Source organism: Dromiciops gliroides, chromosome 2 (genome assembly GCF_019393635.1).
Source record: "Dromiciops gliroides isolate mDroGli1 chromosome 2, mDroGli1.pri, whole genome shotgun sequence".
NCBI lineage: Eukaryota > Metazoa > Chordata > Mammalia > Microbiotheria > Microbiotheriidae > Dromiciops > Dromiciops gliroides.
Genome location: NC_057862.1, coordinates 460,786,270 through 460,804,464, shown reverse-complemented (window position 1 = coordinate 460,804,464; position 18,195 = coordinate 460,786,270). Strand labels below are relative to the sequence as shown.

The 18,195-nt window shown below is 45.4% G+C and overlaps 1 protein-coding gene across 1 annotated transcript in view; it reads right to left on the bottom strand.

The window, feature by feature from the left end:
• PREX1 (phosphatidylinositol-3,4,5-trisphosphate dependent Rac exchange factor 1) overlaps positions 1-14,009 on the bottom strand; it is a 221,493-nt gene extending 207,484 nt beyond the window's left edge. The window contains 1 exon segment of the mRNA XM_043984325.1: positions 13,079-14,009. Coding sequence (XP_043840260.1) covers positions 13,079-13,315 — 237 coding nt within the window. The 5' untranslated portion in view covers positions 13,316-14,009.
• Between the last annotated feature and the right edge of the window lie 4,186 nt (positions 14,010-18,195).

The following is an 18,195-nucleotide window of genomic DNA, read 5'->3' as shown; positions in this document are numbered from 1 at the left end:
CCCTTCCCTTTAATAACCCTAAATTTCCTCATCTATAAAATGGGGCAAGGAGAATTAGGCAACGCAGTCACTTGGGCTTCTTTTCAGTTTAAATCCTACAAACCTCCTCCATACCCTTACCTGTGTTCCTCCCTCACTCTCTTCCACTTAGTAGCATAAGGGAGATTTCTCACACTGGAAATAGAACTGAGTCTTAGGCCCTCTCCATGGGGGTCCTTACTGCCTAACACTAAAGAGTATCTCCATTTATTCATTCGACAAAGATTTATTAAGCACCTTCTGTACCTACTGTGGGGGGAAAGGATGGTGCTAGGTGCTGGTGGGAGGTAGGCAGTGAGGGGAGAAGAGAGTGGATTACAGGCCAAAGAAAACTTTAGACATCATCTAGTCCCCACATGAGGAAGCTGGAGTCCTGCAGAGTTGAAGCAGTTGCTCAAAGTCACACAGCCAGTAAGATTTTTCTGACTACAAATCTAGTATTCTCCCTACCGCAATTCACTTCCTCAATATGAGACTAAGATCATCTCCTCACCCTCAAGGAATATTCCAATACTAGATCACTTCAACCCTGCAACATTCATACTCCTTTCCCAGGTCCTAAGATATTTGTGAACTGCTCCCTAAGCCCTCTCAGATTCAGACACGATCCTAACACCCACACTAGCCTCATTCCCTGTTGCTCCCCTTCCCATTTCAAGGTCTGCATTAAGAAGGGGACAAGACCTGCGACATGCCGCTGGGCCCTGATCCCAGCTGTCTCAGTTAAAGAGAAAACACCATCCCGTGACCTACACTTTATGACTCTGTTGCTAGTTCCCCATCAAAGCAAACAGGAAGGGCTTCCCCAATCTTGCTCCCCACCCCCATCCCTAGCCCACAACATCTGGCAACATCTGTTGACAAATGGTTCCTGAAATGTGGCGACAGACAGATGCAGGTAACAGCAGGAGGCCCATGGAGAAAATTTGGGCCGAACCTCCACCCCGCCCCTTCCACAATCTACCTAAGGAGAGACCCTCTGGGTTTCCTCATTAGCAATGCAACCCCTTGGCCTGGGACCTCATTAATAGGCTCTGGGAGATTTCTGGGAGCTGAGCTCAGAGGAATAGAGACGAAAAAAGACCAGTGTTAATCCTAGAAACTCAACAGGGAGCAGATATACCTAGCAGCCACCAAAAGTGAACTAAATTAGTTTTGTCTAACCTAGGGCTGCTAATCAGATATTGGTCATCACTGGCTGTGGAACAACTCCCTGGGGGTTAGGTAGACCAGGGTTTTTCAAATTAAATTCTGAAGAAGAGTCCTCTTGGTAGAGTTCAGTTTTAAGGTTATTGGGTTTGTTTGGGTGGGGTTTGGAGGGCGAGGTCAGAATGGAAGGAAATTATTTTTCATCTTCATTTGCATGTAGGTCTTGTCACTGTCTCCACTACCTTTCTTTTTCTTGGTCTGGTTCTAGGGCACTTAGGTGGGGCAGTGGACAGAGCACCAAGCTTGGAGTCAAGATCCGAGTTCAAATATGACCCTCAGGTACTATTAGCTGTGTGACCCTGGGCAAGTCACTTAACCCAGTTGGCCTCAGTTTCCTCATCTGTAAAATGAAAATAGCAAATCACTCCAATATCTTTGCTAAGAAAACCCCAAATTAGGTCATGAAGAGTTGGATACAACTGAAAGGACCAAACCACAAAACATTTACCTAAACAACAAACATACAAAATAAAACCCCAAGAGTCGGACTCAACTGAAAAACAACTGAACAACAATTCCTAGTCACCCAGCATAGTTGCCTTAGTAAATGCCTCTTCAATTGAATTGAATTGAATTGACTGAAAGAGAAAAAAAAACACAACTGAACAAAGTTCAATGACCTCAAATAAGCCTGTCTAGACTAGACAAGTGTTACGGTCCTTAACAGCTTAGGACATTCTATAGCGTTAACATTCTATCTTCAACCAATATCACTGAGAAGGATCCTGTGCTAGGTGATACTGTTTGAACTCTAAGGCCCCTTCCAGCTCCCATCATTCCATAATCCAGTTTGAACATTTTATAACCTTATCTTCCCCCTACATAAGTGTTTCTGTTCTCTAGTACCATCAAAGACCACAGGAAGTACAATTGTTTTGCTTGATCAAAGTTTGACTCTTTTTCTTCTTTTATTTTCCCCCTAAATCTAAAGATTCCCTGACTTTAACAAGTTTAAAAACCGAACCAAAAATATACAACAGGCCTAACCTCTGCTGTTAATTCCTGGTTACCAAAACCATAGGTCAGATATTATTATTAACTGCATGAATGTGTACGGCTCTTTATAGTTTACAAAATTCTTCCAAAACTTTATCTCATTTGATTATTACTATCATTCCTGGATATCCTCAGTGATCTGACCATGTTTGCTTGGCTAGTAGTAAGTAGTATGTTCGGGCCTTGAATCCAGGGGGATTCACTTGAATGCCATGCTGCATCAGCCAAGGTAAGTGAGGTGGCTAACAGGAATCAGAATTAGGGGGTTACATATTCTATTTAATCCTGACTAGGTAGCTCAGTTTTCCCATGTAACCCTAACGAGTCAAAACTTCCCTGAGCCCATTTCTTCATCTCTGAGCTTGTGTCTTGTGTGCTGGACTGTTAGCTCCAGGAGAACAGGGACCCTCTTTTACCCAAAGTGTGCATCATCCCCAGCAAAGAGCACAGACCTCTGCACCCAGGAGTCCTTCCAAAACAGGGCCCAGAAACTAAAAGACCTATGACCCCCCTCAAAGCTTTGTTTCCACCCTACAACTTCTATGCCCTACCCTCACACAGGAAGGGAGGACCAAAGTAAAAGTAAACAAACCCTTCTTCAGGCCTGTGGGTGGCACACCTCATCCCCCTCCCCGACCCAACCACAACCTAAAAGGCCTAGCTTTCCTTGGGCCCCACCCATGTGAAGTCCCTCCTCCTCCAGGAAGTCTCCCCAGATAACAAAACACTGAGCACTCCCTCCTTTCCTGTGGTCCACAACACTTCAAAGGGCATTCGTTGGGAGCCTATTATAGAGTGTCTGGTCAAAAAGACAGGAGTTGTAGACCCAGCTTGGGCACTCGACAACTGAGTGCCTCAACCTCAGCGAGCTTTATCTAGGGATAATACCCTACCTCTATCACTGGGGTGTTATGAGGAAAAACACTCCCTAAACTGTAAAGTTTCACAGAAATATTTCCAAATCAGTTTCACGTATGCCATCTCAAAAACCGGAGACAGGTATCCTGTTTTATGGATGAGAACACAGACTCAGAGAAACTGAAGAAATTCATCCAAAGGAAATTCTCCAAGTGTGGTCCAGGGACCTCTAGGGGTCCTCAAGACCTTTAAGGGATCCTGGGAATCAAAGTTATTTTTATAATAATACTAAGATGTTCTTATTTCTAACAGGGCAAATAGCAATAGATATGATCTAACCCTCGGAGGGAGAGGTTTTTAATATTGTTATTAAAAGTAATCATTTTTAAAAGTGTAAAGAAACCCAACCATTTGTCACTGGTGTAGCAAAGTCAGGACTTGGGCACCCTGAATTTCTTTTTTCTTTTTCTTATCATCATGAACTAGAGCTGCTCACATCTATAAAGTATTACTATCCCCCCCCCCCGCTTTTTTTTTGGCGGGCAATGAGAGTTAAGTGACTTGTCCAGGGTCACACAGCTAGTAAGCGTCAAGTGTCTGAGGTCAGATTTGAACTCAGCTCCTCCTGAATCCAGGGCCAGGGCTTTATCCACTGTGCCAACTAGCTGCCCCCACTATCCCCATTTTACAGACAGACCTGAAGTAGAATGCAATGGGGAGTGTTGGATGTGTGATCAGAGGAGCTACACTCGAATCCCAATCCTGCCACTTAGTAGCTATGTGACCTTGAACATGCCCCTTAAACCTCTCAGGACCTCAGTTTGCTCATCTATAAAATGGGGAGGAAGGGAACTGGACAAAATGACCTCTGAAGAGCCTTTCCTCTCTACACCTATGGTGATATGTATGACGTGGCTCGTTTTCCAGTCATTCAGGGGTTCAAATTCCAGGTCCCAAGCTCTCATCCCATTCCATTCCAAAGCCTCTGTGGCTCCTCAGAGGTCTGCCTGAGGAAGGTTATGGCTCAGCCCTAGTCAGAGACAAGGGCACAGATGGGCTTTTCCACTCTGTACTGTCACTCTTGTGACTTGTTTTGACAGAAGCCCAGTTGGTACAAACAGGAATGGGCAGGAGAGAAGCTCTACCGTTCCCACCAGGACAGCTATAAGATCCTCCTCCCATATATCCTGGGTCCAGTGACTACCAACCTCCTCTGCTTTCTGGCACTCTAAGCCACCCTCCCCAAGGTACAGTTCAAGGGATCATCTGTCAAAAGCAGACTCCACCCTGAAACATCCCTAGGGAAACACAGATTAAGTATGTCACCACAATATAAGAGAGGGGTCAGGAACATCATAATCGAATGCACATGTCTGCTTAAGTCTTTCTAGAGCAAAGGCAGAAAAGAAAATTAAACCAAACTGGTTGAGGGCTTCCCTCCTCCCCTTCACAGCCTTGGAAACCTTCAGATACTCCTAGTATGGCCTAGCCCACAGAGGACCAAGAAGCCCAACACCATCCCCTGTGCAAGCCTAGATTCCAATCAAGTGACATATTTGTAAAAGTGCTTAGCCCAGAGCCCAGAACATAGCAGGCACTTAATAAATGCTTATTTCCTGCTCTCCCCTCCCCCTTCCTCAAACTCCACACCTACCAGACTCACCTAGCAATGCTTTTGTGGCCTCAAAGGCAGGATTAAAAGTCAATGAAGAGGCAGTTCTTGTAAGGAGAAAAAACCTTGGGACCAGCAGTTCTAGTGCAATGAGAGTAAGATATTTACTAGCTGTGTGACCTTGAGCAACTCACCTAACCTGTGTCTCAGTCCCTCTTCTAAAAAAGTAAAGGATTTGGACTCCTTGGCTTCAAAGGTCTATGATCCTATATATTTGTATTGAGAGGGAAGGATATTGGAAAGAAGAGAGTAATTACCACAGTTCAGGGCATAGTACTTGAGGATATCAGAGAACTTTCTACCTAATCACCTGTGAAATAGATTTTGGTTCTTGTTGTTCAGTCCCTTCTGCCCCCCACTATCTCCTGAAGTCTGCCCAAGCTTCCATGACACTATCTACTCCATCTCATCCTCTGCCGTCCCTTTTCCTTCTGCCTTCACTCTTTTCCAACATCAGTCATCAAAACAGACAGTAGGTTATTATCCACAGTCTGCAGGAGGAAACCAGGGCCTACAGATGTAGAGCAAATGACCCAAAGTTGCACAGGTAAATAAGTGGGAGACCCTTATTTAGAATTAAGAAACTTGTCTCCTCTCAAATTCAAGCTTCTTACTTGCTCCACAATCCTTGCCCTTCCTGAGCTTTCTTTCAGTACTAAGTTTTTGGTTCTCCCAGGTTCCAGTCCAAGTGCAGATAGGCCCTTGCACTCTAACAGGACAGGTAATGATTGAAAGAACTCGGCCCACGCCCACACCTCTCTCCTCCTCTCTTCTTCATCCTCACTGCACAGTCTCATACATCAAATTTAAAAGAAAACACACCACAGGCCTTCTGCAACTGGATGAGGTGTGGAGGGAGACTTGGGGGTTGTTAGAAAACCTTCAAGTGGAAGAGTGCGCTAGAAAAGGATGTGTATTATCTTTGAGCAGGGATACAAACCCTTCCAGAGTCTTCTCTGTAGAAAGAGCCTTACAGAAGACAGCTACCTTCAAAGTCAGGAACAGGATGACTCTGGATTGAGGATGTTATCAAAGGAACATGGGCATGGGGCAGGAAGCTGCTGGTCTAGATAATCTCTAAGGTCCCACCAGTTTTAAAGATTCACAAGATTCTGAGATAATGAGCTGGAAGGAACCTCAGAGGTCCCTGGGTCTCACTCCCTCACTTAAGAAGTGAAGGAAAAACAAATTGAGAATGGTTACTAAACTTGACCAAGGTCACACAGCTAACCTGGGTCTCCTGACTCATTCCACTACAGCACACAGAAAGTGTGACTTTGACTTCAAAGTCAAGTCAACAATCATTTATTAAGTGCTTACTATGTGCTGGGCTCTGAGGTAAATGCAAGGGATACAAAAAAGGGGCAAAAACAGTCAAGGAACTAACAATCTAATGGGGGAGAAAAGATGCAAACAATTATGTACAAGACATATACACATAACATATATACACAGTTATGTACAGATATACACATATTAAATGATATGCATACACATACAGAGTGTAGGATAAATTGGAAATATTTTCAGACAGAGGGCACTAGCATTAAGGGAGACAAGCAAAGACTTTTTGCAGGATTTTAGCTTCAGCTCGAAGGAAGGCACTAGCACTGAAACTGACAGAAAGACTTCTTAAAGGGGAATTTCAACATGATGAAGTAGAATCAGTGAAACTTGCAATAAAAAACGATCTCTGTCATCATTGGGTCTATGACCCTGGCTGGAGAAGTTGATTAAATCTCTAAGTCGGCTTTCCTCCTCAGTAAATGAGAATACAATACTCCATGACTTTTAAAGGACCTTCTGACTCCTACAAACAAATGGGTTCAATAGCACACCCTTGAAATCGATGTTAAGGGCTTTACCAATAGCCCTTCCTGAGTAGAAATAGAATAATCAACTTTTTAAAAAATGAATGACAACTCTAAAGAGCCTTCATCCCTTCCCTTCCCTTTCCTCTCAAATCTTCTTTAATCACCAAAAATAAAAGCTTCTAAAATCCTCACAAAAGGCAGGAGTTAAGTCCCATATTAGAAGCTGGCACTTTTCAAAGAGAACCAATGATATCTTAGGGTCAGGGGACAGCGTAAATAGTAAACTGGCAGATGATGGGATAAGCCTTGACTTGCAAGTGAATTGGAATTTTAGTGAGGCAGAGTCAGGTTCTCTCTTCCAGAGTCCAATATTAAGACAAAAAGTCCGGGATGCAGAGGAAAGTCTTCAAGTGCTTGGGGTAAGCATTCCCCTAACTCACCAAGAGGTCTGAGGCTGGTCAGTTACCCCTAACCCATCTGCCTGGACTGTTGACCATGATTCAACAGCTTCTTTAAGCCACAAGTGAGAGCTGGTTGATAGGTGGGCACCAAAGGTGTGAAAAGGACTCAGCAAAACTCCAACTGGAAAAACATCTTCATGGACCTGTGGCCTCCATCCAAAGCCTAACCTTTCCCATTCTTCCCTCTGCCAAACTGTTAAAGAAATGGGCCCGTTTTGATGACACTATCTTCTGTGGGGCATTGGGCAAGCTCTTTCAGTTCTCTAAGGCTTATAATTACTCCTTCTAAGGTCCCTTTCAGTTCTTGCATAGAAAATACTAAGAGTTTTTTCAATTTCAACATTCTGGGATTTCATGATTTCTCGCATACCCATATCTGTGAACCTCTACTTGCAAAACAAAAACAAAACCCTTCCCCTTTCCTACTTCCATTCAAAAGAAATTTTTTAATTATTATTTTTAGAGGGTACCAACGAAAGCATGGAGAAGGAATTCTCCAGTCCTGGCTTTTTTTTAAACCAATTGACAAATTTTCTTCATGATTCTTCAATAACTGGTTGGGCAGAAGCAGCCAGGTATAACAGTAAAGGCACTAAATTTAGTGAGGGTACCTGACTCTGCTATGGTGAACCCATTAGTAAACCTCTCTAGACATCAATTTTTTAATCTTCTGTAAAATGAGTGGGTTAGATTGGCTCCTAATGGACTGTAACTGATAGTCCGGGATTTTAAAAGATAAGGCTGGGTCTTTAACTTTCCAGAACTTTTAAAGCCTGTTCTTATGGTTATTCTCAAGCATGGATCTATCTGTTCTATTGTTATTCAAATAATTATAAAATGTCAGAATTCAATTCCAAACAATTCAAATAACATTTATTTAGCACCTACTAAATGAACGTCTGGGGACTTAAAAATAACATAGTTCCTGCCTTCAAGGAACTTTTATTCTACTGAGCTTTGTTTGTTTCAAAGAGGAGCAATGACATTAAGGAGTGATGTCTTGAATTTAAGTGATGCAGAGTCTCTTCACTCTCTTCCAGAGAGGCTCTACTGAGCTAGATATAATTCAAATGCTTATACAGGGAGCAGAAGGATCAGGCCACCATAGATACAAAGGAAAATCTGAGAAAGAAAAGAATACCTTTAAAACACAAAGATACACACATGTCCCTGTCAATGGGCTAGAAAAAGGAAGAGAAATTTTAGGTGGCTGCCAGTTGTTATCTCTCATTCTCAAAGAAGACAGTGACATCAGGGTGATGTCATGACTTGCACTGAATTGGATTTAAGTGAGAGAGGACTAAGATAGCTACCAGTACCAAGACTAAGGCAGACAAAACTCAGTCTTTATGCACAGGGCTTTCATACGCTCACACAAAACCTATCAAATTCAAACAAATGTGCCCAGGCCTTCCACACTCAGCTCAAATCTCACTTGCTCACTGAAGTTTTGCTTGATTTAATCAGCCCCATTAAGAATATGATTCATTATCTTGCATTTCTACAGACCTGGATGTTTTTGGGGGAGGCCTTCAAAGCAACCTAAGTCAAGTCAGGAGAAGCTATGTGGTGCAGTGGATAGAGCACTGTCCCTAGAGTCAGGAGGACCTGACTTCAAATCCAACATCTTGACACTAACTGGCTGTGTGACCCTGGACAAAGTCACTTAACCCAGATTGCCTCAAACAAACGAGTCAAGTCAACAAGTATCAATTAAGCACCTACTGTGTTATGTGACAGGCAGAGAATAATCTCCACAAGATCCAAAGTCTTCCTAGTCCACTTTAGAGCCCAGGGCTCTTCCCACTGCCCCACAAGTAAGCCAGTTACAGTACCACCTGCTGTTCTGAAATTCACTATAATTCAGCTTCATATTGTCAATGACCTCTTCCTGTATTTATTCCAGCTTGCTAACAGCAAGGACCATGTCTCACATTTCTCTGTCCCTAATGAGGAACCAAACACAGGGCCCCCATAAAAGTGGGTGTTCAAATAAATCTCTGATCAATACCTTTAAAAAAAATAGTTAATAGTAGTTGGAAGAAACCAGCTCAGCTCTTTAATCCCTGCCAAGCCATTAAAGGTAGGGATTACCCATACAGACAGAAGGCAAATCCCACAAGCAGCCACTGGCAATTATAAAGACCAGGAAGCCACTGGGGTAGAGACAAAGGAATAGAATTCACTTGGGGTGGATCAGAGTCAGTGCTGGCCATACCATAAAGCTACAGTAATTAGTAGGACTGATAACAAAGCCCCCTGTTAAGGAAGACAAAGAGCAGGTTGGTTTAAGGGACCTATCCTGCTAACATGAGAAGGTAAGCAAATCTCTCTGGCTAACAACTACTGGGAACTTGTTCTGGATGCAGTCTGACACCTGCATGGGGGGCTGACAAACTCTGAGCTCAGAGATGGCAGACTGAGAGAACTCAGGATTGAGGACCAGGATTTAAAGGGCTGGAAAAAGAAGGCTTCCCTTCCTTTATATTTTATATGGGGGAAAACATCATTTATTTTCCTTTCTTCCATCAAATTTGTGGAGGGAATATTTACATGGATAGGATGATCATGAGCCAACCGAAGTATCATTTTTAATAAAAACTGTGCCTTATCCCCAACATACAAAATCAACTTACATTTGCCTTAGTAACACATTCTATAATTTGAAAGTATGAAATAGGGATTCACTTTCTTAATTATGCTTTGCTTGGACTAATTTAACAAGCATGACAGAATTCACACCATGTTATGGGTCTCAGTTTATTCATCTATAAAATGGAAATAATAACACCCACAAAAACCAAATTACAAAATTACATTAATGATCACATGCTTCTCCTCTGAAAAGACCAATCTTTTTAATACCAATATTCTTGGGATGGTGTGTCTAAAATGACATCCTAAAATGTCTGAAGAATTAAAGGTGAGGATCTTTGCCCAAAGGGCAATGGAGAGAGAGGCAAGGTTGGATTAAGCCAAATGTAACAGATCATCACAAATAACAAAAGGCTATAAAATATTTCATCAAAGAAATGTATCAGAAAAGGAAGAGGGACTAGTCATTTGGGGAGAGGACAGACAGCCCCTGATATCCTAAGTGGAGGAAGAAAACTTCCTTTTATCCCACCCCAGATCCTTGGCTAGATCCCTCTGGCAGACTTCTGGGAGGAAGTAGACAGGAAAGGTAGGTAGGGATATGAATCGTTGGAGGAAAGGTCCAGGGCAACAAGACCATAGCTCCATCTGGCATGTTTGTTCCTTGGACAGTAACCTACTTCACTGGGTGATTCCCAAGCACTTAGCAGTGTCTGGCACATAGTAAGCACTCAATAAATGTTGACTATCGGGCTCAAATGAGATAATGTCTAAAGTGCTCCTCCACTTTAAAAGTATTATACAAATGCCAAGTAAGTTATTCTTATTACTATTACTACTACCATATAATTAATAGAAAGTAAGCAAGTTCTGTGAGGGCAAGGACTTTGTATCTGCATCCCTACTGCCTGGTATGCATGTAGTAAAAGTGCGTTGTAAATGCTTGCTGACTGAATTTAGAAGGAAAGGTTGAATGGTAGAGAAGGAAAACTGGACAGGGAGGGTGGAAAACTGTGTTGTAGAAGGGCTCTGCCACTAACTTACTAAATGGCCTTGTGTAAATCACTTAACCACTCTAAGCTTCAGTTTCCCCATCTATGATAACTAGCTTTAGGATTTGCAAAGTGCATTACATGTTCTCATTGATCCTCACAAATGACCCTGTGAGGTAGGTACTGTTAGCCCCATTTTACAGGTGAAAATGGGCTAATTGAGGTAAAGTGACTTGTCCAAGGTCACAGGGCTAGCAAGTGTCTGGGAAAGGACTTGAATTCAGGTCTAAGTACCACAAACCACTTCTCCCCACCTGAGGGAAGAGGGCTAAGACTAGATGATCCCTTCCAAATTCTCCCTATTCTTTCTTCACAAGAGACACAACATATTAAAATATAATGAGCCTTGGACCAGGAGTCAAGAAGCTAAGGTTGGAGTCTCAATATTGCTTACTATTTGACCTTAGCTAAGTCCCTCCTCTGAGCCTTTCCTGATCTATAAAATGAAAGGACTGCCTAACTGATCTCTTAAGGTAGGTCCCTTCCAAAACTACCCTGGGATTTAAAATTCACCATTAATGAGAAACTTGGCTGAATTTTGTATTCAGAAACAGCCAACTTTAAATTGAGAAGAGTTTTTGTTGTTGTTTCAGGAGAGAAGGAGATGCCAACTCCCATGCTCTCCTGGCCTTTAATTGAGCCCATGCCTCTCAGAAGTTGGTGGCTCCTAGCATTCATTGGTCAAGAACTGAAAAATAAAAACAGGTCCAAGGATGGAAGGCTGTTTGCTTGCCAGATGGCCAATACCAGGGTTTGAAAAGCTGCTGCTCCTCCTTCCCCCACCCCCAAGCAGCAAGGGTCTGTCTCCTCATTCTGGACTGGCTCAGACCTAAGCCTCCAGGGTTCAAGACTGTCTTGTGCTTTTCCCCAGGAAAATCATCCTTCCAAATTGCAACTGCAGCTCCCTACTTCTGGACCCAACTAAGAGGTCGGTAGATATTAAGGGCAAGACCCATCCCCTACCCCTTCTAAGCCCATCATTAAAACAGACTAAGGCTTCCTGGGAGGTAAAGGGGGAAGTAAAGTAGCAAAGGTCCCTGCTGGGGAAACAGTGCAAACATTAAAGTCAGGAAGACTGGAGATTAAACTCCAAAAGCCTTCATCCAGGCATTTACTGTCAGCTTGTCTGTCTCATGCATAAACACATACTTCCTCGGGGTGCTAAACAAGTACCCTCTTGTGATCTCTTAAACTCCGGAGTCCGGCTCTGCAGCTAAGACATACAGAAACAGAATTCACAATGGAAGGTTCCCTGTCTAAGGCTGCCATCAGAGTGAATGAGATTCAGAGCCAGGTGACCCGGTTTACCAGTTCCAGGATCACCACTAACTAGCTCTGTGGTCTTGGACTAGTTACTTTCCTCACTCCCCACTCCCCTCACACTCACCCCTCAGTTTCTCCATCTGTAAGATGAAAGGGGTAAACTGAATTATCGTTCCAAACAAGAAGTTACCGAGAAAATTTGCAGAGGTGGCTTGGCCTCTCGGATGTAACTAATTTCTTAAATAATTCAATAGAAGAGAGGAGAGAAAAGACAAAAAGGCAGAGAATCCTGGAAAATACTCAGCAAAGGTCTCGATCTTTTTTGCTAGTTCCGCTAAGAAAGTCTGATCCTCCCTCCTCTCTCCTATCCGCCCCCCCCCCCAAGGACTTCTACCATGACCCTAAGGTAAAAAAAATGCAAACCAGAAGGTCCCAAAACCTGAGGAAAGGCTTGCCCCTCGCCTGCCCCTTAAGGTGCTCCCGGCCTTTTACTACTAAGTCAACGGCCAGACACTACAATGGCACAGACTGGGGGGAAGAAGGGGGATGGCTCCGACTGGGAATTAGCAACCCCCCCGGGCTCCAGGTTCCTAAAGGAAGCAATGCTCTCCTCTAGATAAAGTCTATGCCCCATGCTTGGGTTGCCCTACAGCCACCAGGGTGAGTCCATGTGGTCCCAGGGGACCCTGTGCTTCAGCTCCTCCTCCCCCTAACTCTCCCGGTTCTGGCTCCCCGATTTTCTGCGATGATCTCCCAGGCCCCTCTGCACCCCTCGTTGTGTTTCTCACCCCGTGCCCGACCCAGCCCAATCTACGGTCCAATGACCCTCTCCACCACCACGACCGAACCTCGGTCAGCAGCCCAGATTCAGCTCTGCCTCGGGTCTTTGCCACTGCCCAGTCCCTTGTCCAGTTCCGTGACTTCCAAACTGGACCGGCCGAGATCCTCCGCCAAACCGCTGTTTGCCCCGTCCGTCCCCATACGCGCTTGTGTGTATGCGCGCACACACACGCACACACACACACACACACACACACACACACACACACACACACACACACACACATATCCATCGCCCTTCCCCAGCCCTCACCCGCCCTGCCCAACCCGGGTACTGACCGACTGCAAGAAGCGTAAGGTGCCCACGTAGTCCCGCTCGGTGCCCAGAATCTCGTTGAGAACGCAGAGCCGGAGCCGCAACTGGCGCTCCGAGTCCCGAGCAGCGGCGGAGGCGGAGGCGGCGGCGGGGCCAGCGCTGGCCACAGTGGGGCCAGGGCCGGGGCCGGGGATGGCCGCGGGGCCGGGGACCGGCGGCTCCGTGGGGGCAGCGCTGCTCCCGCATGCGGGGGACTCCATGCTCGATCAAGGGGCTGATGGTCCTGGGGAGGGCAGGGGGCGAAGGAGAAGTCAGGAGTTCTGCTGCCCCATCCCGGACGCGGCGCTCCGGCTGGCTGGGCTAGCGGCTACTCCAGTGCATGGTGCGGCGGCGGCGGAGGCGCGAGCAAGACTAGGGGGCGGGCGGCCCGAGCCGGGGGAGGAGGAGCAGAAGGGTAGAGGAGGAGGAGGTAGAAGAGGAGGAGGCGGCAGCAGCCCAGGAGAGGGACTGGCCCTCGGGGCTCCCAGACAGCTCGGCCCCCACAGCGGCCAAGGGAGCGTCTGCCAAGCGCCACACCGACTTCCAGCCGTAGAATCAATCAATCTCTCTCGCACTCTTTCTGTCACTCACTCACACACACACACACACACACACACACACACACACACACACACACACACACACACACACACACACTCTCTCGCAGTCTCAGTCTTCGGCGGCTTGATCACCGAGGCACCCGGTGCTTACCAATCTACGATTTTCCTTTGGTTCTTGGTAAATGGTAATTATTTAATGGTGTAAACTCTTGGAAGCTCCAGGCCAGGACGGCAACCTTGGCTGGCGGGGCGAGCCACCCCCGAAAAATACAGAATACGAAGTTAGAATTTTGCGGGAAGCCCGAGTCTCAGCTGTGGACGCCCACGTGAGAAGCGCTTGATGGAGACAGGGAACTCGGGTAACTGCACACGCGCCCACGGGGGCAGCAGAAGGCACTCCACCCTCCCCCAGGCCCAGCACCGCACTGGATGTGGTGATGCAAATCCTCCCATCCGCCCCTAGCCCCCGCCCCTGCTATTCAGCCTGGGACGCAGCTCTCCGCACCCCCCCCCAGCCCCCAGCCCCCCAGCCCACGGACACGAGCGCGCGCGCGCCCACACACACACACACACACACACACACACACACACACACACACACACACACACACACTCACCGCCCCCCAAGCCCTTGGACAAAAACACCACACGCACCTCCACCGCCAGGGAGGCCACTCTCCGCCCCGAACCGCGTACACACACACACACACACACACACACACACACACACACACACACACACACGCGCGCGCGCGCGCGAGCTCTTTCTTTAGAGACCGAAGCCAACGCAATCCTGTCTGTGGGGCTTAGACTAAACGGCTTCTGTCGGCGGTGATTTAGTCATTGGGACTGCTCAAGTCCCACTCTACCCTATCCAAGACCACCATGGGCTTATTTTTTTTTTCCGGAGCAGTGAGGGTTAAGTGACTTGCCCAGGGTCACATAGCTAGTTAAGTGTCAAGTGTCTGCGGTCGGATTTGAACTCAGGTCCTCCTGAATCCAGAGCCGGTGCTTTATCCACTGTGCCACCTAGCTGCCCTACCACCACCACCATGGGTTTATGGCAGGAACTAAATCTGAATCTGCAATCCGAGGCTGGGACTTTACTTTCTCACTGTGCTATCATTGTGACCTTGGACAAATCATTTTGGTTTCTCTGAGCCTCAGTTTGCTCATATCGAAAATAAAGGGATTTAGCTAGATGGCCTTAAATCTTGTTTTCCTCAGTTCCATGTACTACTACTCCCTTCTACTCTCAATTCAAACTTTGTAAATAAATACCCATTTTCATTAGGTCCTTATCCTCTGCTGAATTTTTTCATCTTTTCTCCCCACAAGTCAGTCAGAATTTCTTTTCTTTTCTTTTCTTTCTTTTTTTTTTCAGAGCAGTGAGGATTAAGTGACTTGCCCAGGGTCACACAGCTACTAAGTGTCAAGTGTCTAAGGGCGGATTTGAACTCAGGTCCTCCTGAATACAAGGCTGGTATTTTGTCCACTGCGCCACCTAGCTGCCCCTCAGATAAACTTTAAGATCAGTTTGACAGCTGAGTGAAAAATGGACTGGAGTGGGGAGACACTTGAGGCAGGGAAACTAATGAACAGGGAATTGCAATGGTCCAGGCATGAGGTGATGAGAACATGGACCATGGCAGTGTCAGAGAAGAGAACAGGGGCTTATTGGAGAGATGTTGAGATGGACTTGAGAACTGATTGGGTCTGGGAGTTAAGAGAAAGTGAAGACTTGAGGATCACAATTGGGTTTCCAGCCTGGGTGACTGGTAGGATAGTGGTGCCCTTGACTGTAATAGGGAAGTTAGGAAGATGGGAGGTTTTTTGGGGGGGGAAGGAGAGATAATGAGTTCATCTTGGGACATGTTGAGGTCAAGATGGCAATGGTAATTCTTTGAGATATCTAATAGGCAACTGGAGATGGAAGACAGAACGTTGGAAGAGAGGTTAGGTTTGGACAAGTAGATCTAAAAAATATCTACATAGAAATGATAATTAATGGAATATTATTCTGCTATAAGAAATGGCAAGCAGGGCAATTTCAGAAAGGCCTGGAAAGATTTCTATGAACTGATGTGTAGCGAAGCGAGCAGAACCAGGAGGATGCTGTGTATTGTTTGATGAAGAACTATGAATGACTCAACTATGCTGGGCAATTCGACAATCCAAGACAACCCCAAAGGACTAATGATGAAACATGCTATCCACCTCCAAAGAAAGAACTGATATTGGTTGAACACAGACTGAAGCATGCTATTTTTCACTTTCTTTTTTCATTTTTTCTTTCATTCAAGTTTTCTTATACAAAATGACTAATATGGTAATGTTTTAACATAATTGCACATGTATAACCCACATCTGATTGCTTACTGCCTCAGAGAGGGAAAGAGAGATAAAATTTGGAACTCAAAACTTTAAATAAAAATGTATTTTTAAAAAGAAAAGAAATGGGGGCAGCTAGGTGGCGCAGTGAATAAAGCACTGGCCCTGGATTCAGGAGGACCTGAGTTCAAATCCGACCGCAGACACTTGACACTTACCAGCTGTGTGACCCTGGGCAAGTCACTTAACTCCCATTGACCCGCAAAAAAAGAAAAGAAAAAAGAAAAGAAATGATCACTGAAACCATGGTAGGTGATGAGGTCCCCAAGTGAGATAGAATAGAAGAAGAGGACCCAAAACAGAGTCTTGGAGAACCCTCAAGGTTAGCAGATGTGATTTCAATGAAGATCAAAGAAGACTGAAAAGGATTGGTCACACAAGTAGGAGGAACAGGAGAGAGCATCTTCATGAAAACCTAGAGGGAAGACAATATGAAGGAGAAGAGAATGATTGGCACTGTCCAAAGCTATAGAAAAGTAAAGATGTAAGCTTTCTCAGTAAAAACTGTGAAAGGTTCTGAGATAAAGAAAAGTGTGTGCCTCTTCTTGCCCCATAGTGATTTTTAAAAATGTGCTTTCCTTAAGAAAACATTAAGGGCAGCTAGGTGGCACAGTGGATAAAGCACTGGCCTTGGATTCAGGAGGACCTGAGTTCAAATCTGCCCTTAGACACTTGACACTTACTAGCTGTGTGGCCCTGGGCAAGTCACTTAACCCTCATTGCCCCGCTCCCAAAAAAGAAAAGAAAAAGAAAACACTAAGATCAAGTTTGGGTTGGTTGGTTGGTTTTTGTCCCAAATGGGGATTTCGTCAATGTAAAATGCTCCCTGTATGGAGACCTCCTTCATGGATGCAGATTAACAATTTAGTCTGAAAGTTGCCTGTGTCGATTCCCAGTTCAGTGCTCACAGAGCTGACATTCTAGGTTCTAGGTTCTTTCTAGAGCTAAGATTGTGTGGTTTACATTCTAAGGGACCTCCCAGCTCGTGAGTCTGTGACTTGCTACCCAGAAGAATCAGGCTAGGTTCTTCCCGATTCCCTATTTCACACAAGTGCCTCAAAAAGCACACCTACAGACACACCAGGTAGCATTCATTTGGGCTCTGCTATGTGGCTTGGAATCATGGCATTGGCCCCAACCTGTTGTGTTGGGGAGGGAGGGAAACCCTACAGATGGGATCTAATACTTTCCCTGTTGGATGGGGAATACTCTCTTAGTCTGTACAGCTACTGCAAATTAGCATTGCTCCCTCTGTTACCTCAGCTCCAGTAGTTCCAGTAAGAATAATAAGTCACAGAGAGGTTGTGATTGGCTTGAGATCACAACTATTTAGTGATATGGTCATTGCTAGGACCCAGCTCTCCAGACTAAAGGCTCTGGGCTCTTGTCACTGGAGTAATCAATGGGGACTCCTTAAACACTGGGTCTGGCTGCTACCCAGGAGTTATTGCCAGCAGTTAGCTGCGAACTAACCCAAACATGACTAAGCAAAGTCAGAGGCTGGAAGAGATTGTTTTCTCCTCTGTGACCTTAGTCTTCCCCCACCAGCCCCAGCCATTCCCTGCCTCCTTTTCACCAGGATTGAGTGGGGAGGCAGGTCTCAGATGGTATGCTTCAGTAAGAGATCTGAGGCATTTTCTGCCAGGAAACCTTCAGCCAAAAAGAACAGAGGAAAAGAAACCATCATTTCACACACACACACACACACACACACACACACACACACACACACACACACACACACACACACACACACACACACACACACAAGGAAATTCTCAGCTGTCTTAAATTGCCCGGACAGTTTTAGAGTTTCCGTAGCCTGCCGAGTGTTCAGCAAAGAACGGGAAGTTCCCATTTGATGACTATTGCTCAAGTTTCTGAATTGTGAGGAGCACTGGTGATAAAAGCGTAAGGGAGGGTTATTGGTTAGAGACCCCAAGCAGGGTCCTCCTCCCTTCACAATTCAACCTTAGCACAACCTCAAGAGGAAGGTTAAATAGAGCCCAGCTTCTTAAACTGTGGGTCATGACCCCATATTGGGTCTCAAGACTGAATGTGGGGGGTTACAAAAAATTTGGCAGCAGTAAAAGGTTATGTATACCTATTTTATATACCTACATACCCAGTGGTTGCATAAAAATTTCTCT